Source organism: Drosophila tropicalis, unplaced genomic scaffold, assembly GCF_018151085.1.
Source record: "Drosophila tropicalis isolate 14030-0801.00 unplaced genomic scaffold, ASM1815108v1 contig_593, whole genome shotgun sequence".
Classification (NCBI taxonomy): Eukaryota; Metazoa; Arthropoda; class Insecta; order Diptera; family Drosophilidae; genus Drosophila; species Drosophila tropicalis.
In genome coordinates, this window is record NW_027173070.1 from 3,001,573 (window position 1) to 3,029,510 (window position 27,938).

The 27,938-nt window shown below is 37.6% G+C and overlaps 9 protein-coding genes and 2 long non-coding RNA genes across 13 annotated transcripts; 7 read left to right on the forward strand and 4 right to left on the reverse strand.

The window, feature by feature from the left end:
• Positions 1–303: 303 nt before the first annotated feature.
• Positions 304–4,676, reverse strand: LOC137576470 (transmembrane protein 164). 3 transcript variants are annotated; one of them, XM_068289602.1, is made up of 6 exons: positions 4,546–4,622; positions 4,323–4,472; positions 1,436–2,001; positions 1,268–1,368; positions 886–1,201; positions 304–757 (listed from the first exon to the last, which is right to left on the reverse strand). In XM_068289602.1, exons 3-6 carry the CDS (start codon positions 1,956–1,958, stop codon positions 708–710), a joined length of 990 nt encoding a protein of 329 aa, XP_068145703.1. In that variant the 5' UTR covers positions 1,959–2,001; positions 4,323–4,472; positions 4,546–4,622; the 3' UTR covers positions 304–707. The 3 variants fall into 3 exon arrangements, with proteins under 3 accessions (XP_068145703.1, XP_068145701.1, XP_068145702.1); XM_068289600.1 differs by lacking the exon at positions 4,323–4,472 and having other exon boundaries at positions 4,546–4,676; XM_068289601.1 differs by lacking the exons at positions 4,323–4,472; positions 4,546–4,622 and adding an exon at positions 3,306–3,633.
• An 817-nt stretch (positions 4,677–5,493) lies between these two features.
• Positions 5,494–7,721, reverse strand: LOC137577895 (facilitated trehalose transporter Tret1-2 homolog). Its single transcript, XM_068291460.1, has 3 exons — positions 7,700–7,721; positions 6,638–6,964; positions 5,494–6,079 (listed from the first exon to the last, which is right to left on the reverse strand). The coding sequence occupies exons 1-3, from the start codon at positions 7,719–7,721 to the stop codon at positions 5,502–5,504; spliced, it is 927 nt and encodes a 308-aa protein (XP_068147561.1). The 3' UTR covers positions 5,494–5,501.
• Positions 7,007–9,957, forward strand: Tbce (Tubulin-binding cofactor E). Its single transcript, XM_068290760.1, has 6 exons — positions 7,007–7,493; positions 7,547–7,965; positions 8,029–8,501; positions 8,558–8,981; positions 9,039–9,321; positions 9,386–9,957. Exons 2-6 carry the CDS (start codon positions 7,870–7,872, stop codon positions 9,679–9,681), a joined length of 1,572 nt encoding a protein of 523 aa, XP_068146861.1. The 5' UTR covers positions 7,007–7,493; positions 7,547–7,869; the 3' UTR covers positions 9,682–9,957.
• Positions 9,958–10,235: 278 nt separating this feature from the next.
• LOC137576124 (GTPase Era, mitochondrial) lies at positions 10,236–11,619 on the forward strand. Its single transcript, XM_068289012.1, has 3 exons — positions 10,236–10,533; positions 10,594–11,299; positions 11,360–11,619. Exons 1-3 carry the CDS (start codon positions 10,279–10,281, stop codon positions 11,545–11,547), a joined length of 1,149 nt encoding a protein of 382 aa, XP_068145113.1. The 5' UTR covers positions 10,236–10,278; the 3' UTR covers positions 11,548–11,619.
• Positions 11,554–12,018, reverse strand: LOC137576125 (peptidyl-tRNA hydrolase 2, mitochondrial). The gene has a single exon (XM_068289013.1). It carries the CDS (start codon positions 12,016–12,018, stop codon positions 11,605–11,607), a length of 414 nt encoding a protein of 137 aa, XP_068145114.1. The 3' UTR covers positions 11,554–11,604.
• Positions 12,002–12,336, reverse strand: LOC137576126 (cytochrome c oxidase assembly factor 4 homolog, mitochondrial). Its single transcript, XM_068289014.1, has one exon. It carries the CDS (start codon positions 12,203–12,205, stop codon positions 12,002–12,004), a length of 204 nt encoding a protein of 67 aa, XP_068145115.1. The 5' UTR covers positions 12,206–12,336.
• Positions 12,337–14,005: 1,669 nt separating this feature from the next.
• LOC137577767 (uncharacterized) lies at positions 14,006–14,378 on the forward strand. The gene is made up of 2 exons (XR_011032477.1): positions 14,006–14,074; positions 14,143–14,378. It is a non-coding gene; the product is annotated as an uncharacterized lncRNA (long non-coding RNA).
• A 336-nt stretch (positions 14,379–14,714) lies between these two features.
• On the forward strand, positions 14,715–15,051 carry LOC137577099 (uncharacterized). Its single transcript, XR_011032365.1, has 2 exons — positions 14,715–14,766; positions 14,823–15,051. It is a non-coding gene; the product is annotated as an uncharacterized lncRNA (long non-coding RNA).
• Positions 15,052–18,073: 3,022 nt separating this feature from the next.
• LOC137577898 (uncharacterized) lies at positions 18,074–18,238 on the forward strand. Its single transcript, XM_068291461.1, has one exon. The coding sequence runs from the start codon at positions 18,074–18,076 to the stop codon at positions 18,236–18,238; it is 165 nt and encodes a 54-aa protein (XP_068147562.1).
• A 1,294-nt stretch (positions 18,239–19,532) lies between these two features.
• On the forward strand, positions 19,533–19,832 carry LOC137577485 (uncharacterized). The gene has a single exon (XM_068290967.1). The coding sequence runs from the start codon at positions 19,539–19,541 to the stop codon at positions 19,704–19,706; it is 168 nt and encodes a 55-aa protein (XP_068147068.1). The 5' UTR covers positions 19,533–19,538; the 3' UTR covers positions 19,707–19,832.
• A 6,818-nt stretch (positions 19,833–26,650) lies between these two features.
• LOC137577041 (uncharacterized) lies at positions 26,651–26,935 on the forward strand. Its single transcript, XM_068290404.1, has one exon. The coding sequence runs from the start codon at positions 26,702–26,704 to the stop codon at positions 26,843–26,845; it is 144 nt and encodes a 47-aa protein (XP_068146505.1). The 5' UTR covers positions 26,651–26,701; the 3' UTR covers positions 26,846–26,935.
• The last annotated feature ends 1,003 nt before the right edge of the window (positions 26,936–27,938 follow it).

A 27,938-nucleotide genomic window follows, 5' to 3' on the forward strand; every position in this document is an offset into this window, starting at 1 on the left:
TTTATGTGCCATTTTTTTTTAGTTTATTTTTGCTGGTTTGGATTTGGTACCACTGATTAAAGCAGACAGCAAACATTTAGAGTGACTGAAAGATACCCAACACACATTTTTTTTGATCGAATCTAAATATAATGCTCGGCCGTTATTTTCTTTAATAGTAAGAATTAATTTAAAAAGAAAAACAAATTTATGTTCTTAAATAAAATATATGTACAATTGATTTATTTTATGAAAAATAAATAGTGTAATGTATAAAAGACTGAAAACATGTGTGACATTGACTTTTAAGAGGGTCTTTTAGCGTTGATTTTATATTGGATTATTTATTGTATCTTGCCTCAGTTTGAATTCTTACAATTTACAACAAATTTACATGGTTGTAACATTTTTTTGAATTTTACACCAAATAAGAAAAAAAACCCTTGCATAAATTTCTATTTAATTAAACCGTAAATTTATGTGTGTTCTATATTTTATTTGTTATTGTAGAGTGTGATTTAGGTTAATAACCTCGATGAGCATGAATTTTGTCGACTTAATTGTAGAAATATTATATACATATCTCACAATTTAAGGGAAGGACTAACTCAAAACGCCTAAAATCTCAAATTGAAAATTGCTATATGTAGTTTTGAAATTGACTTGCATAACGGACAGAGAGTCCTTGCTTTTTCCTCGGATATAGCAGCTCGATCCTTGGCTCTGTACTAGTCAATTTTCGTAGTGGGCATAGTGTATTCAGTAATGGCAGCTTCATCTAAAAAGAGAAAAATATTATCAGGAGGAGATACTAGACATACAATACTTCATTAGACAACTTTTTAAAAAGAATTAAATATTTCGAGGTTATGGAGAGTTTTTTTTTTTTATTATTTATTTACTAACTCTGGATGTGGGCATTATAGCGATGCCGTATAAGACTCTCCTCCGCCTCCTCAGCGGTGGCATACTCCTGCTGTGTATTTAATTGATGGTACATGGGCACTTCTGAATTTAAATTCTCACAACCTGCATTATTATGCACACCATTTTCACTGGAATTTAGTCGCGATTTGCGTGAACCAAACAAAAAGACTGTTCCCTTATTCAGTAACGGGCAAAGTAAGGTCTGATGACAACAGGCAAACAGTCTGTAATTTGGACCCTGAAATGGATCAGAAACGGCGGCACATAGCATATGATCCAGATTGATACCCGTGAACTGTGACAAGAAATGAGAAGAGGTGGATTAATCATTTAACTAATCAGCAAAACCAACAAAACTTACTATAGATAGTGGAGAGAGTAACACAAAGTGATAGAACAACATAAAAGCAGTTCCTATTTTGGCCCAATGAAAATCTCCAAGATCCTCTATGGTGTATGCTCCTAGAAGTAGGCAAGGATTTATTTTTAAGTCACATGAATTTGATATTGAAAATTAACTTGTACTTACCACTTCTTAGAATGTAAATGGGTATAATATAGAGCAAAGCATGTTGGATCCAATATGTGGCCTGTTCGAAGGGATATGTACGTCCCTCCACCTCGGGAAAGAGAAAGGCCAGAAATGGACCATTGAGATTGCTCATCTGTATGCGAAAGAGAGCTGTGGTTGTCTTTGTGGGCTTAGCAGCCAGCAAATAGATCTGCAGGCAAGTTTGTACATGGCAAGGATTCAAGGCAAAGATCATTGAACGACCTGCTAGTTTGAACCCCATTTCAATGCCAAAGATCATGGACAACACGATTATCAGCAGGAGACGTGTAACACTGTGCCTCTTTTGTATCTCATGGGGCGGAGGTAGTTTAATGGGTGCCAACTGTTTCCACGATCTGTACATAATGAAGATGAAGAGGGCCGACAGCAGGACCGTCTCAATATTACGTCTTCGTTCGGTCATGTAATTGATGCATTCTGGTCCTGTCGTCCTTGGTATCTCATCGGTAATGCCACCAACTGCCCAATCCCAATCCATGATGTCGTCCAAGTTCCTGTTTGCTGTCAGTTTAAAAAAAGTACTGCAAAAACAGATTTGATAAGTCTTTAGTCACTATAAAATTTAATACATACATATGTACATCCTTAACTCAACTGCAACCCCTTCTACCTAACTCTATGATAAATTATTAATAGACTTGCGTGCCGCTAACAACTTAAAACAAAAAAGTTGTTTTGTTTGTAAAGCGTTTAAAATTAATGCCATGGAATGGGCAACGCCTGGATTCAAGGGGTAGGTACAAGAAGAAGGACGAAATTTGCCCCGAAAAATGTAATTTTGACACTTAACTACCTTAGGATCCGCCACTGCCTGGAAAAAATGCTGTTAGACTATATCAAATGGTTTTTAGGTTGGGGGAAAAAACTTCCTTCTCAAAAGATATAATAAAGGGCATTCCAAAGCCGTTGTGCCCCCAATATTATTTGTTTTTATTTATTTTTGGGCTTGTTCTGGCCGGAAGACGCTAAACGCTAAAATGAACAACTGCGAGTGGAAAAAGAGGGAGAACGTGAGATAGAGAAGAGAAGACCGTTAATGGCCGGCAAGCGCCATTATTTCCGCCTCATTCCCTGGCATTCCTTGGCAAATGCAGTTCTTACTTATTTGCAACTTTTTATTCTTTTGGCCAATTGCCAAGAGACTTAGGCGTGGGTCGCTTGTTGAATTCCCCGGTGGAGGTTTGGGAAAAATATATTGAGAAATGTTGAAATCATGTCAACGTTAGCGCTGACAGTTGCCGCAGCTGTCCACTTTTGGCAACGAGCCAAGAACTGGCCCCAAGAGCCCTATCTAAATCCATATACATATCAGTAAGGTAAATCGGTTGTTTTGTAAATTTAGATTGAAGCATACTTTTAGGCACAGCGCATCAAAATGCAGTTCGCAGATTCGCGATGAAGGACACAAGGATATGACAATGCGGCAAGGGGTTGGCATTTCATTGTCAAGAGCATGAGAGCGAGAAAGAGAGAGGTAAAGCTTGAAAGCTAAAAAGACTGTTAAAGAGAGTGAGAGAGAAAGTCAGGGTGTGAGCGAGAGAGAGCAGCAAAAATAATTTGGTGAAAAAAAAAACAATTTAGTTTTTGTTTTTCTTCTCATTATTTCTCCGTCAGCTGTGTGTATGTAGGTAGCAACCTACCTCCCCCATAAACTGACGAGTAGGCGGACGAGAGGTGAGAGAGAGAGCGAGAGAGTAAGAGGAAGGCGCTGCCACCCACAACAACAGCTAAAATTGTCAGACAACGTCTGGCGACATTTTCCATTTTCCATTCCATTTTTCGATTTTTCCAATTGTTGTTTTTCCGCTTAATAAATTCAAATTACCTATGAGAGTCTTGCTCCCGGAGCTCGTTGTTTGTGGCCACGTGGCCTCCGATTGCAATTGATGTTTAAAGCTCGCCTCGATTGCTGCACTACTTTTTTTCGTTCTGTCTTTCCTTCTGCAAGTCTCACCGACAAAATCGTTGCATTCGATCCGATAGAAACGAGCATAGATCTCGTTTAGCATACATTCTAAATTTATGTTTTTCAGTCACTTAATATATGTACATACATATATTTGGATATATGTTTTATTTTTTGCCCGTTTTTTGATGTTGTTATTTTTGCATATTGCTTAGAAAACTTGCGAAATGCCAAAGGCACTGGCGAAACGTTGTGTTGGGCAGCAGTCGAACAACTGGCGTCTATTTGCTTCTTCTCATCCCTTATTTCTCTCGAAGCACACCATTGTCCTTGATGGGAGGGAGAGTCTTTTCTAAAGCTCTTGTCTCTCTTAACGAGAGCTTTTCTCTCTCACTCTCTTGGTTAAATTGGGCGCCAAATGATGCCGGCAAGTTTTGCTTGAATCCCGGGGGGTAGGTAAAAGTGTATATAACATCTGATATTCATATATGCATACAAAATGCATGCGATGGACGTAAATTGGCTTACAACGACGTCGACGACGACGACGACAACAACAACTAAAAATGTGTGACAGTCTGACCCAGAATGGACATAAAAAGATTATCTCTTCTATGACGCAGTCGATGGGAATATATAACACAATTACGTTTAAAAACTGTCGATATAAATCACAAGTTCAAATTATAAAAATTATAGTTTGTATCATTGTCGTTTTCAATTCAATTGGCCTCAAATTTCTTTTATCCTTGGTTTTAAGAGAAGCTTGACAGGTGAACATAAAAACCATTGAAAACAAGAGATTTACTTCCCAAAGGTTTTGAGAATCCATTTTAATTAGTTTTTGTGGCTTGTATCCTCGACTTACATTTAAAAACACAACTTAATCCTAGAAAATAGTCGCCAATTCTTTATGGTCTTTAAAAACAAACTCACTTTTTCAGCCGCCTCTGTAATAGTTCTTAACCATTTACTTTTAATCGTATATGTCAAGAACTTAACAAATAATAAGATAGTCAATAATTTCGAATAACAATTTTTTAAAGGGCGAAAATCAATTGGAAGGTGTCCATATACACGCGTAATCTGACAAAATTTATAGACATATTATAAATACATATGTATGTATGTATATAATGGATTTGTGTCACAAATTTACCTATATAGATATAATTTGATTTCGCCAATTTACTATATATCATAAAGTTCGGTGACTAACCGAGAACACGCGACACATTACCATTTCCGACAAGCGAACAAATCTAACTGTTTGTAACTATAATTAACGATAAATTGCCAACCAGAGAAATACACTCAAAAAAAAAGGCAAGAAGAAGTAGTCGAAAAAAGCCAAACATCAGGTGACGTTTTGAGCAAAAGGGCTCGATTCTATGCAATTGAAAATGCCATATCTCTATGACAGTCTACTTTAGGGCCAACGAAATCTATGCCGGATATGACCTTAGATTAGATTGCAATGAAACTACCTGAAGAATATTTTTGAAAAGTTCTAACAAAGTTTATATACTCTTCCCATTTAAAGAACCAACTATTCTTATGAAACAAGTTGAGACTTTATAGGCCATGTTTCTGAGGTTTTCTTTAGACAAAGACATTAGACAAAGTACCTCCAAAAGGTGAATGAATATTCCAATTAAGAACTGGCATTAAGATTAAGATTTAATTCCTCTTCGAATTCTTAACAAATATATGAGGAATTTTAGTTGGTAACAGCTTTAAGTAAACTAGATTTAATTATAATTAATAATTATTAATGAAATTTGTATTTTATGTAATGAAATGTCTGACTAAAGGCAAATTAAACAAAGCGAATAATAAAGTTGACAAACGATAAAGTTAGGGGGCGATTTCAGACGTCTGTCTGTGTGTGTGTGTATTAACAAATCAATCGATAAATCGATTATACTAGGTAGTCATGTATATAAAAACTGTCTGACTCGTAAGATAATGAAAACTTGAGTGAACAACACCTGTCAATACCTGTGGAATGTGACTAATTTATAAGGGTCATTCCTAACCTTCAATTGAGCTAGAGGACAGCTTACCCAAGACCAGGAGAAAGAACAGAAACGATTTTAGGTAATGATGTTGTAATTATTTCCTCTTTACTGCGACTACAGGTTCCCCGACAGGATCTTGAACGGTCGATTTATTCATTTGCAATTCCATTACTGTCCTATTCCGGATTTCCGGTGCCATAATATATATGAATAATAGTCCCAATACTCCAACGCCAGTGTAGAAGAAAAATAACATTGGTTGACCCCAAGTCATTATGAAATTGGGAAAGAATTTCACATTGATGAAACCAAAGATTCCACTCATCGAATAGATAAGGCCACAACCGAGGTTTCTTACTTCAGGTCTTAACAATTTGGACATGAGATAAAAACTAAAACTGCCAAAGCCGAGGGAGCGTGAGAAATTAAACACACAAAGCCCCAAAACAGACAACCAGGTAACGTGTCCAAGAAAAGGATCTTCGATTCTACGTAATTTGCAATGGACACCCAAACCGGCAGTTAGCATCAGGACTAAAGTGCTGGACAGGATCAAAAGAACGCGTGGTTCCATCACATTTAGCAGGCCAATGGCAATCAATATACCCAATAACATGGAAAGGCCAAAGCACATGCAGCACAATAAAGAATCGGATTTTGTGGCTCCAGTTTCTAGAAATAAGAAATTAGCATACGATGTGATCGCAGTGGATCCTGTGAAATGTTGCAGAAATACAAGAACAAGGGCAATGAGAAGAAACTTTAGAGTGCGCCAATGATTAAGAGCTTGGATGAGGCCTTCAGAATTGTTTTGCTGTTGCTCAATTTCCCTTTTCAAATTGGCCAACTCTAGCGTCGTATTATATCTTTTGTCGCGTAGCCATTGTATTGATTTATTGGCTTTTTCTTCTTTCCCTTTGGACAAATAATAAACCGGAGTCTCTGGCATCCATATGAAAGAGAGCAGGAAGGGCAGTGGTAAGAGAGCACAGCCATAGCATAAGACATCATAATTACGAAACATACTCAACCCAAAGGCAAAGAGTATACCAATGGCATAGAGGACTTCATGTAAACAACAACCCGCAATTTGAAATGTATCCTTTTTGGTAATTTCCATAATATACAATGGCGTCACAGTGAAATATGTTCCAGCAGCCAAACCATGGAAAAACCTGGCCAAAATCAGGTAAGAAATTTCCGGAATCCAAATCAAAAGAGCCCAGCCACCGAGATTTAAGAGACCGACATTCAAAAGCAGGATCAGCTTACGTCCATAATGATGGGCCAGGAGGCCAACGGGTAGAGCGAAGCCCAGCCAAAGAGATCCACTAATCCAGCTAAATTCAAGAAAAGACTTTGTCGCTAGAAATTCTTGCGCCGGCGATGACCAACCGACAGAGGCTCCAACTGCTAGGCCACCCAATGAGACTGCAAAACTTGCAAAATATTGATTATGCAATTCCGATTGATCCCAAAAACTAGACATGCCTACTGAGATCTTGGGTGTTTTGGAGTTCCAGTAGACCAGTTGACCAGTAGGCCTGGTGTATACACCTGTAAAAGTATATTATAAGAATGTTTATACAAATCAAAAAACTTCTGAGAGAAACACTAATTTCAAAATTCCCAAATATCACAAGTAAAACTTATATGAAATATTGCGGTAGCTATGAATTGTTTCAAAGAAAACCAACAACAACTTGCTGAATCAACTGATGTCCATGCAAAGCTAATGCGTTGGGCTGAAAAGCGTCAAGATCATTATATGAGCTCATTAATGGCTATGAGACGGAAAATCCTCAATATGTATAAGAAATTGGAAACATTGCTACAGTTTGAGGAAACGTTAGAAGAACGTTTTGAATTTACCTATAGAGTGGACTATAACCGTGCAAAAGGTGTTCTCAAGAGGCAACGCAATAGATTTTTGGCGGAATTAAAGAAATCCATTTATGCTTTGGACTATCTTGAAGATCAAATTATGCTCAATTACCTGATGGTATTGAGGTTGAAAACTTTGAGACTGTCTGCATAAAACAAATGGTATTAAATCCTCAGAAATTCAGACCTATTGCAAGAGAGGGTAAGATAAAATGAAACGGCTGTTTTTTCCCAAGTCTCACATTTAAATTTTAGCCTAGACACGAACCACTGCAGAGCCCGCACTGGCAACGTAGTTCCGCCGTGCTGACTGTTGCCAGTGTTACCAGATAATTAAAAGAAATTTGTCATACTTTGTTTTGGTTTACAATTTGTGGAAAATCATTTAATATTTACTTATTAAATTACTTGCCCACATTTGTGTGTCCATGTGCTAAATGAGAAACGGTCATTGCAAGTAAAATACAAGCCCTTATTAAAGGCTAAAACAAACAAAACAACTTGAAAGTTGTTGCGACTGTGTTTCCTCTGCTTGTGTGTGTATTTGTGTGGGCGCTGTAACAACAAAAACAACAACAATGGTTGGAATTATTGATGAGGCGCAGCTGTTTTATCCATTGGGCACACGCATTAAAATAGCCAATAATTACGGCACAGTCAAATATGTGGGCGAGGTAAGTGAGATAAACCTTCAATATGATTCATTACCAACTCTCCAAATGGGTCTTATTTCCTAGGTAAGTGGTCATATGGGAACCTGGTTAGGCATCGAGTGGGACGATGGAATGCGTGGCAAACACAATGGCATTGTAGAAGGCAAACGTTATTTCCAAACCCAACTGCCCACAGCGGGCAGTTTTATACGTCCTGGCAAGGTTGGTCCTTGTGCCACTTTGGAGGATGCTGCCCGGGAGCGTTATGTCAACTATGATTCCAGTAATGTGGATGCCAGTCTGATACGCGAGGCCCAAGCCAACTTACAGGCTTCACTCTTTGAGGTGGTGGGCATGGACAAGATTGCTCGCAAGCAAAGCAAATTCGAGCAATTGTCGGAGATAAGTGTGGATGAGACACCCGTGAATGCAGCTGGTTATCTTAAAGATCTAATGCACTTGACCACCTTGAATGTGAGCCACACATTGATCTGGAACTGGGAGATTGTGGCCAGTATAGCCCAGCAATTGCCTTCTTTGAATAATTTAAATTTGAGGTAAGACATAGATTTTCCCAACACGAGAAATTAATACTAAATGGCCTCTGTTTTAGCTCTAATCGTTTGGTTCTGCCCACGACTAAACAAATTGCTGAATTGGAGCCATCTTTTCGTCAATTGAAGCACATAAATTTGCGTAATTGTGGCTTCACCGATTGGCAGGATGTCATGCAGACTGCTCTGCTTTGGCCAGACATCATATCGTTGGGCCTCCAAGAGAACTCTCTAAGTCAACTGTCTGTGGTCGACTGTGAAAGCATTTTCAGGCAACTCCAGGAACTGGACTTGCATCGTACAAATCTAATGGACTTTGATCAAGTGTGCAAATTGGGAAATATATCTACTTTACGTTCCCTGAATCTCATGGAAAATGGCATAGAGGAGATTAAGTTACCAGAATGTGATCCGCAATTAAAGCTAAACATATTCATGTCACTGGAACAACTTAATTTATTACACAATCCCATTTGGAATGAGGTAATCATCAACTTACCTACAAATGAAATTGAGATTTATACGATTTTTTTCATTCAGGCGGATGCATTCAATGAATTGGACAAATTGCCACAACTAAAGCGTCTGAGCAAGACGCCGCATTTGAAATCGAATTTTGATGAAATGGTCTCCAAGGCAGTGGCTAGCATAGCCAATTTACAATATATTAATCGGGCTGAGGTTATGCCAGATGAAAGACGTGGTGCAGAGTATGATATCTGGAAGAAATATGCTGTCGATTGGTTGCAGGCCTCACAGCAGGGAGCAGATGCTTTAAGGGAATTCTGCAGAAAGCATCGCACATATCCTTTGCTGGTCAAAAGTAAGCTTACTTTATTTAGAAATGAATTTGTCCTTAAATCAGTTCTTTGTTTTCCCCATTTTAGAATATGGCTCTCCAATTGATTTTGTGCCTCGTCCTCAAATCAAGCAATCCAATCTAATTAAAGTTCGTATACTCCATAAATCAAGTGGCCAATTTTGGGAGAAAAAGGTGCCACGGATGATTACAGTACAAACACTGCAGGGATTGGTTATGAAACATTTCCATTTGGCTGGCAATACACCCCAACTCTGTTATATTGATGCCAAGCATCCAGAATTGGTTGTCCCATTGGATAATAATGCCAAAACATTGGATTTCTATTCCGTGCAGGAGCATGACACAGTTTTGGTTCAGTGAAAAATTTGATTCTTCCCAGCTTATGAAATTTTCTTTGGTATTTCCTTGTGGTATTTTAGTTTTAAAATGGAAATTGTCAAAATTCAAAAAGTTCCTCTTGAATTTTCCCGATTATCATAATATTTGAATCCTGTGGCTGGATCTCTATATCCCTGCAATTGCTTTTTGCAACAAAAATTAACAGTGTTAATGTTTAGGTACACACATAAGTTGAAATTTCCATTATGCAATTAAACTCAATTATTTTGTTTTGTTTAACAAGCTATTAACTGAAAAAAAACACTTGAACGTTTTATTTAAAAGGGAGTAGAAGTGAGCTTTGAGAAAATAATCTTTAAATAAGAAGACTAAAACGAAAGAAACGGGCTCATTTGCTAAGATATTGCGTAACAGTGATCTATGGGAAGATCTCGAAACAAACTTGGATAGAGAACCTTCGTAATCTTGAATGACCAACAGAATTTCGTTGATTCTTGCATCTTGTAGAATTTAAACTACACTATTTCGCGCACTGAATTGCGCTACAGTAATCTGAGACGGCGCCACTGTGCTGAAATCAGCTGTTGGTTACGAATTTGTGTTTTGTGCAAGAGCAAGATGTTTGGTAAAGTTTTAAAACTATTAAATGGCCATAGAACGCATAATCTGCTACTGATTAATGTACGTAATCTGAACGCCGCCAGCCAAACCCATGGAGCAGTCTCCGCTACGCCGCCGCCACCAACCGGTGAGGCCGAACGCCAAGAGGAGCCGTCGCAGACGCAAGCCCTGCAAAAGTCTCTGCACATTGCTGTCATTGGAGTACCCAATGTTGGAAAGAGCACGTTCATCAACCACATTATAAACCACAGAGTAAATATTTGAAATATCAAGACAAGCTGTAATATCCCAAGACATCAACTTAATCCTTAGGTTTGTCCCACTTCGGCCAAGGTGCATACCACACGCAAATCACATTCAGCCATTTGTACTACGGGACAGACACAGTTGGTGTTCCATGATACTCCCGGGTTGGTGACACAACGTGAGATAAGGAAGCATAATTTAGAGCAGAGCTTCAAGAGCTCGTATCGCCATGCCATACAGAATGCTGATGTTATAGCCGTAATGCACGACGCCTCGAATAGTTGGACACGCAAAGAATTGCATCCAACTGTCTTGGATACCCTAAAGGCGTACGCTAATCTGCCGAGTTTTCTTATACTGAATAAGATTGATGTACTGAAATCGAAACGTGTCCTTTTGGATTTGATCAAAACCTTGACCAATGACACGCTTACGGGCGATAGATTGACCAAGGGTGTGCCTGTGCGAAATGATGCGAAGGAAGTGGAACCAGTCGTAGGCACACGCTTAAGGCAACGTACAACTAATTGGAGTCACTTTCACGATGTTTTTCTAGTGTCCGGCTTAACTGGGAATGGTTTGGATGAGCTGCAGGATTATCTGCTGGACTTGGCCAAGCCAAGAGAGTGGAAATATGCCTCAGATGTTCATACAGATGCCAGCCCCGAAGCCTTAATTGTGGAGAGCGTACGTGCCCGTCTGCTGGACTATTTACCACAGGAGATACCCTACAATTTAAAATGCGAACTAGAATACTACAGTGTGGAGAAAAGTAAGTTGAAATGGAAAAGGCCCTATGCTGACCCAAATAAAACTTTTAATCCTGTTCCAGATGTCATTTATACTTCGGTTCAAGTGCAGTGTCCCACGCAACGCATAGAACGTTTGATTTGCGGTGAATCTAATGGAAAACTACGCCAAATTACGGAACGTGTTACTTCCGATCTTGTGGAGATGTTTGGTCAGGCTGTGTCTTTGACCATTTCCACATTCGCGACAGCTGCCAAGAAATCAAATTAAAGTTGGTCCATTCTTTCTATTAATATTTAATTACAACAAAAAAAAAAAATATAATAACTATAACAATTTCAAGTGCTTAACCAGTTTGTCCACTTCTTCAGTTGGAGCTGGTCCCAGACCTAGTACCGTAGCTGTTCCCGCTTCCAGTTGTGTACGCCCAGCGTCCCGTACCAATGCAGCCACCATTTTGGCTTCCCTTCCTTTAAGTTGTAAGTCCTCCAATTCTCTAAAGTTCTCCACCTGTAGCACAATCTTTGGCTGGCCCATGCGGCACCAATACTGAAGCAGGGCACTCTGTTCCTGGGATCCCTGGGCCGCATTCTGATAGCACATAATTGCCGCATGGGCGCATTGTGCCGCCGTCTTGCCCTTGCTCATTTTCAGATCCCCACGTACTATCAGAGCTAATTTGGTGGATGTTGGGACGCTGGAACTGAGTAGCTTCCGAAGAAGTCTACTTAACATTGGCATACTTTTTACTCTGCTGGTCCACATACTTTTGCATGCAGGCCTTGAACTCCTTCACCTTTTCCTGGCACATGCGCCAGTCCCCCGTTTCCGCAATACACTCTTGCACCTTGTAATGAAGATCGATGCAGCCGGTCTTCTTAAGCATCACCTCGACAGGATCCTGTTCGCTTTCCAAGGCGCCGGGCATGTTTCACAATCCCAATGGGTTATGTAACGGCTCCGCACGTGGCTACTCCTCAAAATTTGGGGGTTTTATTTTGACTCAGAGTGTTAAATGGTGTTTGGATTTTTTCGAGTTTCGCAACTTTGAAAATATTTTCACAAGCTCAGAAAACATCTGTTTTTCCCACTATTTTTTCCGAATCGCCCCACTATTTGTGTCGAACCGATAATCGATAACTTTCATCGGTAACTTTGAAATTTGAAATTCTTACAAAACAAAAGATTTCATTAAACTAATTCATTTCATTGTGAAAGTCCAGTGGATACCATAAAATAGCAATTATTTTTAGATGAAGTGTTTGACTAATAAGAATTGTCACGGTTAGTCCATTACAAAATACCTACAGCTCAAAGTGGAATCGTTTTAATTTATATTTAGTGGCAAGATGCGTTTCTTTTTACAATTTGCATGTTTTGGTAAGTCCTTCTTTGTAATTTTGAGGTTTGCTCTAAACGATTTTTAATAAAAACGTTTGAGAAGTATATTTATATCTGCAGGATTCGCCAGATGACCTTGAATATAATTTTGATCCTTTTAAAGAAGCCATTATCGCAACTGGAGATTTCTTGATATATGCAGTTGATAAACTATGGAATGTTAAACTGCTGGGAGAGCTAGGAAGAATTAAACCATTTTAAGAAAAATTAACAAAAATAAATTGGTTTTTAATGGCAAATTAACCTGGTATTGCCTGGGAGTTTTTAATTTTCGATAATTACTATTGCATAATGCTGAACTGTCCATAAAATATCAATTATATTGACAACAGCGTGAACCTAATCCGAATTCCTACGGAAAAATAAAATATATACAGCTGATTTCAGCCAAGTTGGTTTTTATATTTTGCCAAAGTCATACGCCAAAATGGGTTTTCAGTTGATTCTATTCACATTTCTGTGTAAGTTAACATTTGGATTTCATGAAATTTCTGATATAACATAATTCGTAATTACATTTTAAAGTTCTAATTTATGTGGAATCAACTAGAGCAGACTTAAGGGAACTCGAATCCATTGCCCATAATATTGAAAAAGCCATAAATGGTACTGGAAATATATTTAAATATATTGGCGATTATTTGTGGAAAGCTGGAACGATAGGAGAGATGATAGCAGGAGCTCAATTAGCTCGAGCAGAATAACCAGGAGTCATCACTTTTTTCTTTTAATTACCATTTTCTATGAAGAATAGTCCATAAAATATCAATTATATTTACTACAATGTGAATCTAATTTAAATTCCTACGGATAATTGTAATATATACAGCTTGAAATGCCAAGATTTTTTATATTTTATAAAATTCGTACGACAATATGCGTTTCCACTTAATTCTATTCACATTTTTGTGTAAGTTAACATTTCTAATTTTGTATTTGCTTTCTTGAACTAATGGCTACTTGTTTTTGAAAAGCTCTAATTTGTCTGGTTCCAACTAGAGCTGAGGGTTATCTCGAGTCCGTTACCAATTTATTGAGTAATCCTATAACTGGTGCTGGAAGTCTTGTTAAAAAAAATAGGCGGTTATTTGTGGAAGGCTGGATCGGCGGGAGAGATGTTAGCAGGAGCTCAACTAGCTGGATTATAATAACCTGGCGTTTTCTGGGAGATTTTCGATATATTAGAAGTATAAATTTCTTTCTTTTCCTATAATTACACTTTTCTATTGGAGAATACTCCATGAATCATCAATTAGATTGTCTAGAGAGTATGCCTAATTGAAGTTTCTACGGTTAAATGTAATATAAACAGCTTGAAATGAAAAAATTATTTTTTATATTTTACATCAGTCTTACGACAATATGCGATTCCATTTAATTTTATTGACATTTTTGTGTAAGTTGATATTTGTTGATATCTCACGTAATTTCTCTTTTTAAATAATTTCTACCTATTTTTGGAAGTTGTAAGTTATCTGGAATTAACTAGAGCACAGGGAAATCGATTCGAAAGCGCAGCCAATGCCATTGAAAATGTTGTAAATAAAGCTGGAAATGCATTTAAATTCATTGGCGACAAATTGTGGAGAGTTGGAATGGTGGGAGAGATGTTGGCAGGACATCAATTAGCTCGATACAATAATAGAACGGGACAGAATGAAGTTAAAAGTAAATCATAAATAAAAAAAGTTTCTGCTTGACTTTACTGTGTATGAAAACTCACCGAACCGAGTTTTAACTATGAAACCGTTCAAATTTTCTTCTTAATTTGCGCGATTTTCCCCCTTCAAAAAGACACAAAGTCTTTTCATTTAAATTTAAAGTTTGTTCTGGGATTTTGAATCTTAAAAATTAAATTCCTGCTTGAAATGCCTCGTGACATTTTCAACTGTGAAATTTCACTTTAAATTGGTTATAAAATCTTCTTGAAGTAAAAGCCAATTTAATCTCAATTAATATGGTTATTAGTTAAGAACTTGAATTTGCTACGCTCGAATGTAATAAATAGGCTTCAAGAAACATAAGTTTGCTTTATTAAAGAATTGTACATCGAGATGAAATTTTGTCTACTGCAATTTACATTATTGGGTAAGTTATTTCCAATCAATTTCTGAAAAGTATTTAAAATGGTTTTTATTTTTAAGGCTTATTGCTTGTGCAATTAACGAGAGCAGCGGAGGAAAATGGTCTTGCGGAAGCTGTTGAAAACGTTGGAAATGCCTTGAATGCTGGTGGAACCTTTTTTAAAGATATTGGCGATCTATTGGGACAATTTGGAAAGCTAGCACAAACTATTAGAAGTCGCTCAGCGATCCTGAAACAGCCAATGCTTTTCGGAAAAGTAGACCCAAGAAGCCCTCGCGAAACAACAACGACGACGAAACGGACAACTACCTCCCCACCACAGACATCAAGCCCTCCACCCCCGACAACAAGTCGCCCACCTCCGACAACAAGTCCAACACCAAAGCCAACTAGCACCCCAAGTCCCTCATCAAAGCCAACTAGCCCCCCAAGCTCCCCACCAAAGCCAACTAGCCCCCAAAGTGCCTCATCTAAACCAACTAGCTCGCCAAGTCCCTCACCAAAGCCAACTAGCCCCCCAATCTCCTCAACAGAGCCAACTAGCCCAACAACCTCCTCACCAAAGCCAAGTAGCATCCCAAACTCCTCACCCAAGCCAAGAAGCCCCCCAAGCTCCTCACCAAAGCCAAGAAGCCCCCCAAGCTCCTCACCAAAGCCAAGAAGCCCCCCCAAGCTCCTCAACAGAGCCAACTAGCCCCTCAAGTCCCTCAACAAAGCCAAGTAGCCCCTCAAGCTCCTCAACAGAGCCAACTAGCCCCTCAAGTCCCTCAACAAAGTCAACTAGCACCACAAGCCCCTCACCTAAGCCTACGAACCCTTCTAGCCCCCCACCCAAAGCAGCGAGCCCTGCTAGGCTAGCTAGTCTACCCACCGAGGGAACAGACCCCCTAAAGCTCCCTTTACCTAAACTAGTAAACCCCAGTAGCCTACTACCGAAGCTATTAACTCCCACTATCCCGCCACCCAAGCTTAAAGTAGTACCGATGAAGCCATTGCTACATATAAGTACAGGTCATGAATAAATAAATAAATTGTTGCTTTCTTTCTAGAATTTTCAGATGTGACCAATTGATTAGAACATTTTTACCTTAAAAAATTTCAACGTTTTATGATTTCTAGCTTAGCCTACGTGGCCATAAACTTCATTCATAATTCATCTTTGGCTTGGATTTATGGGTGTGTGTGTGTGTGAGTGGGTGAAACATTTGTTACAGCAGTTACAAGACAGTTAAAAGGAGAAGATGGGGAAAACCCTTGTTAAAATTAAACACGAATTTGCATAATTCGGTTGCAGCAACTGTCGCAAGGCATTAACATTTTTGGTGTTTATTTCTTGTTAATTGTTGTGCTAGATTTTACGATTTTTAAGGCATTACACCCGCCCGACCGACCGCCCGAACAAACGACCAACCGACAGACGGGCTTGTTTATGGTAAGTTTTATCCTTTGTCTACATTTCAGGTTTTTTCTTTTTTGTTTATATCGCGGATGCATTATTCATGAAAATGTCTGCGGCGCGTGGCCATCACAAAGAAACACATGTATGTCTATGTGTGTGTGTGTGTGTGAGTGTGTGTGGGGAGTAACTGCGTCGTTTTACATGACGCACTTGTCAAGTGTTGGGCAACGCAAAAATATTGTTTGTAATTCATTTACATTTTTAGCTTTTTTTATATGCAAATGCGTCGCCATTTTAGCTTACTTCCGTTTCCGCTGCTGTTTGGCAGACTCGTTGTCAGTTTTGAACAAACTCTTCGTTGATGGCTAGAAAACTTGTGTTAATTGCCACAGTTGGCCGCAAAAAAGTTTTCTATTCTATTTTGTATAAAATTCCTTTTCATTGTTACACAGGAATTCCGTAAGGCTCTTACATCCTTTTGTCTGTCAATTTTCACTTATTTTCTGTTTGTGCTCGTTTTCCGGATGGCTATCAAGTGCTCTTAACTTAATACCCATCAGATGGGTGAAACGTAGCTCAGACAGAGAGAGAGAGAGAGAGGGACGAAGGAGGGGAAAGGTAAAAAGAGAAAGCACTGACCAAGTCAACAAAAAATGAAATGGTGCAGATGAAAGCAAGTGAAGAAATATGAACAAAGAATGTTAAAGAAACTGCAAAAAAAACGAGAATGCAATCTTTAACTAAATTAAAATAACAAGCTTAGTTCATGCCTTTAACTAATGCTGATTGGAACTACATATGTATATAATGTTTTCCTTCATCATCATTACATTATTATCTCAATGGGAAATTCATTTTTCCCACGTAATCATTTTCTAACCAACCGAATGGATTGTTAACTAGAATTATTCAAAAGGAAGCGAAAGGAAAATTGGCTGATTTAATTAGTTCTGACCTTTATTCCCATCCATCTTTATCTCCCTCTCTCTCTCTCTTTTCCTCTTTCTCAGGCAACAATTAGCCAAAAAACTTTGTGGGCAACAACAATAACAAGACTTTTCCATTTGTGCTTGCTCATTGAAGCATTTTCGAATTTTCAGCATTAATTTGTTGCAGTTAATTATTTATTTAACATTTTCCCCCTAGCAAAAAAAAAAAAAAAATATTCTACTGTCTGTTGCTTTCTTTTGTGTTTGTGTGGTTTGTATGTTCTTTTCTTTTTTGTTGTTGTTGGAGTTTGTTAATTAACAAAAAATTCTTGGCATTTTATTTTGGAGTCTTTGGCCTACGCCTCGTAAATCATTTAATTCAATTTCTTTGACACGCACAGAATTTATTAGGGAATTCGAAATGGCAAATCAAATTTGGTTAGACATTTATATTAACCGCACACACACGCACTTAGATAGATGCTAATTTCATTTGGATATTTGTCCAAAAATAGCAGATGAAATTAGGGAAATGTCTGAGAGTAAGTTGAATCAATTTTTATGTTAGTCCTTTGTAGGAACCTCTCATACGGTTCGTTTTAAGCATCCTAAAAATGAGCAGTCTATGGTTTTTCTTAGTTTTGGGATTCCTTAGCTAAGTTCTAATCAATTTTTTGTTACACAGTTTGATCCTAATGCTTTAAGTTAGTCAAGTGACCAGTTGACAGCTGCTTTAGGCTTAAATAGTTATTACTGAGTGTGTTTTGGCTTTCGAAAGTAGGCCGAATATGCAAAACATGAACAGGGTAAACGCACTCGTCTAAGTACACATGTTTTATGGGTCAAAGACGATGCAATGGGTCAACTTGTGGGCATTTGTGCAAATAGATGATAATTTTCATATAAATACGACCATTGCGTTTGACTAGAAGTCAGTGCGTTTTGTAAAAGTCTATTAGATCGAAACTCAAGTGGATTCATTATGAAGCTATCCGTGTTATGGCTTAATTTATTGCTGGTATCTTTAATGTTGCTGTTCGTCCTGCCAAGTGTGGAGCCAACAGTTCTTCTTTGGGCTTGCTTATTCCGTTTAGACGTTTGTCCATTCCGTACAACAACAACTACAACAACAAAGACTGGAGGCTAAAATTGCATTCAATCAGCTACTAACGAAGACGATTGCCCGAAAAAGCAAGATAACTAGTTTTTAGGAAAAACATACCTACTAAAATAGATGTACGAAATGCCACTTCAATATTAAAATATTAATTATAAAATCAACGAAATTATGTGTTCAGTTAAATTTGAAAAACTTAAAAAATACTTCTTGAATAGAAAATGCACTGCAATTTTTGTACACTTCAACGTGAAATGCAATCATTGGCAGCGAATATCTTACTCTTTAACGTTCAATTCGAACAGTTGTATAAAAAGTGTGAGATAGTTGTTTGAAGGAGATGGAATTTAAAGCAGAGGACCGGTAACATGCCATTTTATACCCTTCCAAAAGGGAGTGTGCAATGCATTTTCGACCATATTAAGTATATATATTCTCGATAAGCGTGACGTTAGTCCGCTCGTCCGTCTGAATCAAGAGCTTAGAGCTATAGAGTTGAAATTTCTCATGTAAGTTTGTATATACTGCACAGTTTGTATATCTCGGATTCAGCCAAATCGGATCAATAACTTCGTTATAGTCTGAGCTATTGTCGAAAATTAGTGAGCGGCATTCAATATTGGTAAGTTTTTTACATCTTCACAACACCTGTGGCAAAATTAATCAAGATCGGCCATCTGTATCAAATAGCTCAAATAGGAGCAATCGGTGGTAAACAGTGTCTTCCATCAATAACTTCGTTATTTGCTATATTGTAGGCCGTTCTTTCGCACACATTCGACTATTTAGATAAAGCGTTTTTTCGCTTTGACGTCTAAAAGTAAGAAAAGGTTAACAAAAAATAACGTATACGCAATGCGTGACAGTGAGAGTAAGATGATAGGAAGAGAAACTTTAAGGAAAAACAAGAGAATTCAATAATTTTGTAATTATAGAATAAGCTAGACATAAAATTTAAATTTTGTTGCTTTTTTCGTATTTTATACTTTTATCCATCTATTTTGTCCGACGGCAAACAGAAGGAGAGAGCGATCCAGTGCTGCATTTCGAGACTCATGCATACATTTTACACATACATACATACATATTCCCGACTTTGTTCTATTGGCACATATGTACATACATATTCCCGACTTTGTTCTATTGGCAACATATTGTAGCATCATGAGAAACAGGGGAATAAGTAAATATGGGAATAATTTCGCAACATTTGCATTAACTGAACTTATGTACTTCCTCATGTATGTGAAGATCATCTGTGTAAATAGATCATAACTTCATATAAATACGAACTCGCCATTTCATAGAAGTCAGTTAAGGTCTCTTCACCATGAATCCATCAACACTTTGGGTCTATATGCTGCTCGTCTCGATGTTGTTGCTGTCCGTTGTGCCCAGCACTGAGTCTACTTTCCTTTTGTTTGCTTGCCTATTGCGTGCCCGGATATGTCCATTCCGCACAACAACCGCAGCGGCATCCAGCAGTTCTAGTGGATAAGCCAGTTATCGGAAACCCTTACAAGGATACAATGTTTGGAACGTTTAGTAACTTTTCATAAACAATATTTAAACTATGAAACAAGAGAAACGTGCCACTTAAAAATAAATGTAAATAAAGCAAAAACTATCTTTCTTTGTGTGATGAAAAGAAAATTGTTATCGACTATGGGGCCCAGTTGTCAGCTGTCTTTTTGTTAGACTTTAGGGCACAAACTACGTCAAACCCTTCATGAAGATTACACAACTCTACCGCTAAAGGCTGACTATCTATAAATACGATTTGGCCAGATCACAGAAGTCAGTTAAGATTGCTTGCGCTTTCAAATAGGTAAAACCAAACGAAAGACGATATCAAGTCACCATGAATCCATCAACTATTTGGGTCTACTTGTTGGTCGTTTCCACGTTGTTGGTGTTTGTTGTGCCTTTCGCTGAGTCAACCTTTCTAATCTGGGCATGCAGATTTAATTCCCCACTCTGTCCATTCCGTCGAAGAACAACAGCAGCAACAGCAGCAACAACAGCTTCAACCTCAACATCAACAACTACTGAATCAACAACAACAACAACAACTGAAGCAACAACCAAGAACGGAGGGGATTGAGAACCCGCAAAGTTAACAAAATTTAGTTTCTTTATGCCCTGTTCTTCAGAAAGCACATTAAAATTTGATTGAATTGCAAACTTATATTCCATTTCCACAATTCAATTTGGCATCGTACATATTTATTTTGTTTCTGGTCCAGCTGTTGGAAATGACTTTGCCCTGTCGTCTTGAGTCCTGCGGCAGCCATCTTTAGTTGTACGGCAGTAAAAGAACCATGGAGGATCAACTTTATATCAATTTTATGATTTATGATCAATTTTCATTTTAATTCAAAATTATTGGCTGGATACTGACAAGAAGTCTTTTAATAAGATGAACCGTGAAAATGTCCCCGAATCTCTCAAAAAACTACTTTCGGAAATTTTGGTGCATCTATTTTTATAATTTCGAAAAAATTTGTTTCACAGTGCTGTTTAAGACAGATTAGATCCTAGTGCAACGACAAACTATTCCTTAGAGACATTTCATCTGTATAAATACTCAAACTTTACAAAGGTTATTCAAAAACCAAACAAAAGTTGAAATCAATTTACCATGAATTCATAAACAATGTGGGTCTTTATGTTGTTGGAGAGCAGTTTTACTCGTTGGGGTTGCCTAATTGTATATGCTTTAAAACAACAACAACAGCATCCACCACCAAGGACTAATTATCCAAACATCAAAAGTCAAGCAAAGTGTGGTGTCTTAACGCACTATTCTCACATTAGAATTTCATAAAAGTGAAAAATATTTCTACTCTGTCCAAAATTTGAAAAACAACGTTGCTTTGGAAATTTGATATAGCTCGGTTTATCTAACTATAGTTTCAAGTGCTGCACAAGCTAAAAAGGAGTGTTGTAAAATCGCATTAAAATCACAAAATGCTATGATTTTTTTATGTGTTGGACATAGTAAACAATTCGGTGAGCCTGGAAAAGTATAAAGTGTATTAATTAATAATACAAATCATAATAATAATACTATTATAGTAAGAATTTTTAATACTAAGAATATCAAAAATAAAATAGTTTTTCTGATCCGTATGTGTTATTACAGAGTATTAACTTTCTTTATACTAACTACTCAATCGATTCCAGTGCATACACCAGAAAGGCACGTGCACTTCCATAGGCATACCTTTGAGGCATCATCTGTGTAAATACTCCATTAATTTGATATAAATACGACCTTGCCGTTTCACAGAAGTCAGTCGCTACTCTGAATTTCTCCTGTTAGTTGACTTGGCCCATACGCATTTCACAATGAATAACTCTAAGCTTATCACTTACCTGTTGCTGGTATCCATGCTGCTAGTCTTTGTCCTGCCAAGTGCCGAGTCCTGTTTCCTCGTTTTCGCTTGCCTGTTCCGTTTGCGTGCTTGTCCATTCCGTACAACGACAAAATCCTCATCATCGTCGTCGTCATCATCATCTGGTTAATGGGCCATTCCAAGGATCTACAAGGAACAACAAAGGAATTCATGATAACGACAAACGATCAATAATAAGTTAGATCTATATAGAAATACATACATACATATGTGCCTCTAATATAATTATACAAAAATATATATAAAAAATTTTCAGCATTTATTTCCGGCAGGGTGGTTTTAGTCACTGGCTTAAAGCTTATTCTCTCAGTGTAGGAGAACGTTTATATAATGCTTATAAGTAACAACTTGCACAACTTTGTATATCAAAGACACATATTGGCCAAGTAAATATTAAATGTGGCTTAGCCATTAAACAACCGCCAGTTGTTTTTTTGCAATTTCTCAAAGTTGATTAACTGAAACACAAAACGTTTCAGCAGATCAATCAGATGCCCATATACGATCCATACAGACTAAATTATATGCTAAATGAACATAAATCATATTCGAGGGGAATAATTTGTAGAATTTATTTTGCAGTGTAACATTTAATTACACTTGACACCATTTTGACTTATAATTCATTTGGGACTAATTTCAGTCTATAAATAAATATTAGGCACCAAAAATCTTCCTCTTCCTTATCGTTATCACCGTCATCATTGTCTGAACTTAATTGACATTCAAGCAAAGTGTTTTACTTGCCACTGAGTGACAGCAATGAGATACATCATCCATTGAACCCCCATGAACCAGCAGATGGACTCAAAGTCAAGACAAATAGTTGCCAACTCTTCGCTCCTTCAACTCCTTTACGCTTGGCTGAATGCTTAAGTCAACAAACAAGCAGAAACTAGGAATGAAAGTCGAGTGCAAAGTTTGTCATTAGTTATTTTGCACTAATTAAGTGCAAAGCGCATTAAAGCCTAACTGAGTGCGTTGTTTTTTGTTTTTGTGTGCCTTCAGAAATTACGTGAGTTGGTTATGTAATTTCAGCTCTTTATACATAAATAGGCGTTCATGGTAAAAGAGAAGCCTTGCCAGGAGCAGGAGTACGACATTAATGGATTTGCACAGCCGCCACAATGAACGCAAATTGTTGGAGTATTTCTCTCTTTTGTCCCCTACAAAAATGGACCATGGAAAGTGTCGTATTGAATTACCCCAAAACGTTGTTCAAATAGAAGACCCACTCAGTTGCCACCATCTACCCAATACTCAGTCGGATACCAAACCGAAAACTGTGAAAGTGTGGAAATTGTGACGGTGATTTTGTGGAAATTTAATAGTCACCCCTGACCCAAGAGTTTAGAGTGGGTTACATAAAATTGGGTACATTTTGACGCAATTTGTTGTGCTCGTATATATGTATGTATGTATGGGTGTGTGTGTCTGTGTAGGATGTTGAATGTTTGCCTCCAATTGCCTGAATTCAATTTCAATTTCAATTCAACGAACTTTGCGGGAATCACGTAATAAATGCTCTTTCACAGAAACAAAGAAGCGCTCCACAAGGGTTAGTAATCTCTTATGAAATGGAGTTCCTTCGACAGTTTCACAAGTTTTTAAATTTCTAGTTTCCTCATTTTTGCTTAAATTTCAACTGATTTAACTCCAACTCAAATACTCATATGTGTAAATTAATTAAAGATACTTTGGGGCCACTTCTGCTACCCATTCTAACCATAGTTGAAATAGATAAATGTCTGCATCATATATTATTGTTAATGGCTACTAAAAGAGAGTGTAAAACTCTGCCAAATTTCCACCACAATTGCTTCATTTCTTGAATTCCCTGCATTAAATGACAAGCAACAAGCTCTCTGTCCAACTTCTCTCCTCCACATCCTTGGCGAGTGTGCGTGTGTGGGTGTATGTGTGTTCACATTAAGCCTAGAGGCAAAGCCAAATTCCTAAGTGAACCCAATCAGCAAATGAAATTTGCAAGAGCATTCAAATGTGGAGCCTTCGACACAACCAAGTGGGAGGAAAGGACCAACCCATCTATGCAAATAGAGCTATTTTGCTTACAGGGATCAAAAATTAACATTTCATCAGGCCGTCAGTCCGTCAGTCAGTCAACCAGGCAGCCAGTCAGTATGTTGGCCGCAAAAGGGAAATATTTTTTTATTTTTACTTTGTATTTTTTCTTGCTTCTGTTTGACAAACGAATCAAACGATGCCTTGGGGTTCATGGTGGTAAGGGTAAAACAAACTCAAGCAGAATGAAAATTTCATTTCAAAGTAATAAATACACGTTTTATCGTGTACTTTAAATGAAAATCAATAAATTATTCAATGACATTGTTTTTACTATGCTCTCGTTTGTGTTTCTGTTAAGCCTCTGCCATTAAATATGTTTTTGTTTGCTGTCTGATGGCAAAGGGAAAAAAACACATACATATAAATACACACGAAAGGCAATGAAGAACAATAACTCACACACACACGCACACACCCACACACACACACACACACACACACACACACTGGCAATCGCACATCAATTTGTTCTTCTTTTGTTGTTCTGGCATACAAATCAATTGCCATTTAATTAGTTGAATGGTTCAAGCCAAACAAAAGAAAGAAAGCCGCAATGGAGACTGGTTGGGTTGAATGTGGGTGAAGGGTTTCAAAACGGAGCCCATCCAACAAGTGTAATGGGTATTTTTTTCACTCTCTCTTTCTCTCTCTCTATCTCTCTTTATTCCACTTACCTTTCCATGCAGCGGCCCATGGCTGAAAATATTTTTGTGTTGCCTACTTTTTGGGGCATTTAACCTCAGGAGCCGCAGACCAAGAACCAAAGCCAGAGCCAGAGCCATTGAAAGGACTACCGAAAACCTTTTTTTGTCTGCCACAAAGAAGAAACCGCAAACCGTTAAGCATAAAGAAAAAGTACAAAAGAATAAATTCACAAAAAAAAAAAAGGAGAAAAACATCGAAAAAATGGGGCGTCAGGGCGTGTGAAGAAAACTTTTACTGCAACAAAATGTGCCGATTTTCGGCTAAATGTTAAACAATTGTTTAGACTTCACTTAAGAGCTGTTTCTTTGTTGTGTTGTCTTTGGAAGGGAGAAGAAAAACTTTTGCTTCATGTCAAAATAAAAAAAAACGATATTTAAACAGAGTAGAAAAAGATATGGCAGGACATTTGCGTTCTTTGTTAGCAGCTTATCTAGATGGAGTTGCATAAATCACATAAATCCAAGATGATTTAAATAGGAAAAAGGCCTAGGAATTTTTAGTTGAAGAAGAAGATATTTAAGGCTAAAGAATTTTGAACTTGAATAAATTGAAGACTAAGCTAAAAATTCAACTAAACCTAACCCATTTAATTGTCTCAATTCGGCAAGTTTAATGACCCAATCGGGAGCATTTTCGGTGTGGTAGACTTTTTTTTTTGCCATAAAATTCCACAATTGACTGGCTTTTAATGCAGTTCAGAAGTCACGTGTAGACAAACCCTAAAAGCATGTGTTCGATTTGCTTCTACCCAAGTTCGATTTTAAGTGACAATAAAAGTGATGGCAAAAAGAGAGAAAAACGAAAACGAAGAGAGTGTCAAGTGAACGGGAAGGTGTAAAAATCCAATTTATATTTACGTTAGCATACTTAAGGGCGCCACAAAGTTGCAGCAAAGCGTTGACATTGATGACAACGGCGACAGCAGCAACGACGCCATTCAACCTCCCATTTAACCGCCCACATACACAGCAGCTGTTAAATTTGTTTTTCTACTTCGTTCTACAGACAGAGAACAGAGGCCAACGTGCGCAAATAAACCCCTTCTTCTTCTTCTTTTTACTTCCCCGAGATCTCCCCTCCATCCTTTTTTGGCGCAGACACATTTGCTTAAAGCAAATAGACGGCAAATTAATTAAATATCTATCACTCGCTCGTATGTCAGATGGAATAAGAGTGCAGAAAGATGAAATTTATGATTCGGCATCAGAATCCATTCAATCATGACCTAACACTATTTCGAATACACATATTTATTTATATACGTTTTCAATAGCAAGTCATCCACCTGATTTTTCCATGATTTGCCAGCATTTGGCAGCAGCACGTGGCGTATGCGTAATGTGATTGTGGCGTGTGTCAAATGCGTGGGTCTGTCCCAATACTCATTGAGTTCACATTTCAATACCCCTTAAGGCATAGAGCTCAGGGATAGTATGGACTATGTGATAGACATCTAAGGAGCCCCTATTCGTAGTTGTCGTTTTGTTTCCAAATGAAGGACTAGAAAATCTTTTAAAAAGATGGAAAAACATGGCCCTATAGAAATATCTTACGTATTTTGATAAATTTGTAATCATCCACCTGTTCCAGGGTACCTAGTCGACCCCACACCGAAGAGTCCTATATTTTATTATAGATATACGTGGGCATGCGTCTGGGCCTAAAAACCAAAAAATTAAATCCTGTTTTTTTTTTAAATAAATACATGTACAGCTCTTGTAGAAAGATTTCTAGCAGGAAATAGGCAAAGGTGGAGGTAAATTGAAATTGATTTCGTTTTAAATTTGGCTTAAACTGTCGGACCTGTGTATGTGGGTGTTTGTGCTGGCTTGCTTCATGCACAGAACTTAGCCTGGCTATAAAAAGTTAAACAACTTAAATCTTTTCGCGTTGTTGTTGTTGCTGCTGCTGCCGCTTTTTCGTGACTTTGCTGGCATCCAGGTGCGCGGCATTAGGATGCCGGCGTTACAAGGGACAAAGATTGTGTTGTAATGAAAAGTTGTGGGCGGTAAAACAATAAGAGATCAGCAAATAGGAAACTACATAAGCTGCTGCCTTTGTTAGCCGTCTTTCGCTACAATTTCATTTCACAAAGATTATGTAAGAAAAGAAAAAGAAAAAACAGATAAAATAAATATATGTATTTATCAAAGATGTCAGTTCATATCTTTGCACAGTTGCTGCCTGTCGATGCATTGATGCATTTTTCCTATAAATACGCTAGAACTAATTGCGATCTAAGTTGAATTCGAAAGCCAGCCAAAGTCAAAGATAGTGCTACGAGATGATTCTAAACTTGGTTCTCTTCTATGTGATGGTCATTGCCTTGCTTCTGATGTACATGGCTCCAACGACCGAGGGTTGCTTCATATTTTTGGCCTGCCTATTGGACCCCTCACTCTGCGGCTTTAACACAACTTCAACTTGATGTTAATAATGGCGATCTTTAACCATATGGAATATACCAATAAAATGAAAATAAAATAAAAACGAAAATAAATTAAACTAAGCAGCAGAATATTTGAATTCTTTTAATTGGTCTGTGACAAATTTGGTTAAACAATCCTATTGCAATAAACTAAATATCTTATCTCTAACAAATAAAGTGTTCGTGCTGCTGCAACTTTGTATCTGAAATTTGTGTTTGCCATTTCTACTTACTTTCGCATGACACTTGAATAAATATGTCATAAGTTTCTTGACATTCCATTTGGCAAAAAAATGTGACTAGACTTGAGTGCATTTAAATAAAATTCAGACAAAAAGTGCATCAGAATAAACAAGACAAGGAAAAGTATGAGTAATTCTCATCCACTTTGTTGTCCACCAAAACAAACAAACAAGTTCCAAAGCTAAACATGATGTTGATAATTTTGATTGATGATGAGCAATTTATAGTAATCAAAAGACAATTTTTTTCTTAGCCGTTTTTTAACTCATTTTGCGTGAGACAGCGACTAAAAAAAAAACAGCTGAGCAAGTTTAAACTAAAACTTTATACAGTTCTATAAAGAATTTCAATTCTAAATATAAAGTCGTTGTTTTATTTAACTGAACCGTCTTAGGAATGTATTCAAAAACAAAGTCACTGAACAACGAAGATTTGGGTGCGAGTTCCAGGTAAGCCAAAGGCCTGAATACATGCACAACAACGGAAATCTTAAAGAGAAGTTGCAACAATGGATGGATTGAGGGTGACAGACCTGGAGGAGTCTGGGAACCCCCCGAAATATCAATCAATCAAATAGTTTACGGCCTTTTTCAGTGCCCTTTCTCTAAGTGTTTGATGTGGTCGATTGCTTTGAATCTGTTTTCTTGAAATATTTTATTAATGCCTTAATGGCTGCAGCCAAATATCCCAGATGCGATGCAGGTGGTCAAGAATATAAGCCAGGTAATGTTCTGTAGAAAGATCTCAGATTGCTTTAAGATGAACAGCTAAATGAAAAGAGAGATTCAAAGAGACGCATGGAAAAGTTGTAAAAGCAATGCCAAAGGACTTGAAAGGATTCAAGTAAGAA

Bases quoted from the DNA above. Each gene is read 5' to 3' on its own strand.
- LOC137576125 (XM_068289013.1), bottom strand. From the start codon at position 12,018: ATGCCAATGTTAAGTAGACTTCTTCGGAAGCTACTCAGTTCCAGCGTC.
- LOC137576126 (XM_068289014.1), bottom strand. From the start codon at position 12,205: ATGCCCGGCGCCTTGGAAAGCGAACAGGATCCTGTCGAGGTGATGCTT.
- LOC137577895 (XM_068291460.1), bottom strand. From the start codon at position 7,721: ATGGACACACAAATGTGGGCAA. The intron at 6,965-7,699 runs GTAATTTAATAA...ATACTTTTACAG, and splicing joins GGACACACAAATGTGGGCAA to GTGTATACACCAGGCCTACT. The intron at 6,080-6,637 runs GTGGCTGGGCTC...TCTTATTTCTAG, and splicing joins TGTCGGTCTCTTAAATCTCG to AAACTGGAGCCACAAAATCC.
- LOC137576124 (XM_068289012.1), top strand. From the start codon at position 10,279: ATGTTTGGTAAAGTTTTAAAACTATTAAATGGCCATAGAACGCATAAT. The intron at 10,534-10,593 runs GTAAATATTTGA...CTTAATCCTTAG, and splicing joins ACCACATTATAAACCACAGA to GTTTGTCCCACTTCGGCCAA. The intron at 11,300-11,359 runs GTAAGTTGAAAT...ATCCTGTTCCAG, and splicing joins ATACTACAGTGTGGAGAAAA to ATGTCATTTATACTTCGGTT.
- LOC137577041 (XM_068290404.1), top strand. From the start codon at position 26,702: ATGATTCTAAACTTGGTTCTCTTCTATGTGATGGTCATTGCCTTGCTT.
- LOC137576470 (XM_068289600.1), bottom strand. From the start codon at position 1,958: ATGGATTGGGATTGGGCAGTTGGTGGCATTACCGATGAGATACCAAGG. The intron at 1,369-1,435 runs GTAAGTACAAGT...GCCTACTTCTAG, and splicing joins CATTTACATTCTAAGAAGTG to GAGCATACACCATAGAGGAT. The intron at 758-885 runs GTTAGTAAATAA...TTCTCTTTTTAG, and splicing joins CTATAATGCCCACATCCAGA to ATGAAGCTGCCATTACTGAA.
- LOC137577898 (XM_068291461.1), top strand. From the start codon at position 18,074: ATGAAGCTATCCGTGTTATGGCTTAATTTATTGCTGGTATCTTTAATG.
- LOC137577485 (XM_068290967.1), top strand. From the start codon at position 19,539: ATGAATCCATCAACACTTTGGGTCTATATGCTGCTCGTCTCGATGTTG.
- Tbce (XM_068290760.1), top strand. From the start codon at position 7,870: ATGGTTGGAATTATTGATGAGGCGCAGCTGTTTTATCCATTGGGCACA. The intron at 8,502-8,557 runs GTAAGACATAGA...CCTCTGTTTTAG, and splicing joins TTGAATAATTTAAATTTGAG to CTCTAATCGTTTGGTTCTGC. The intron at 8,982-9,038 runs GTAATCATCAAC...TTTTTCATTCAG, and splicing joins ACAATCCCATTTGGAATGAG to GCGGATGCATTCAATGAATT.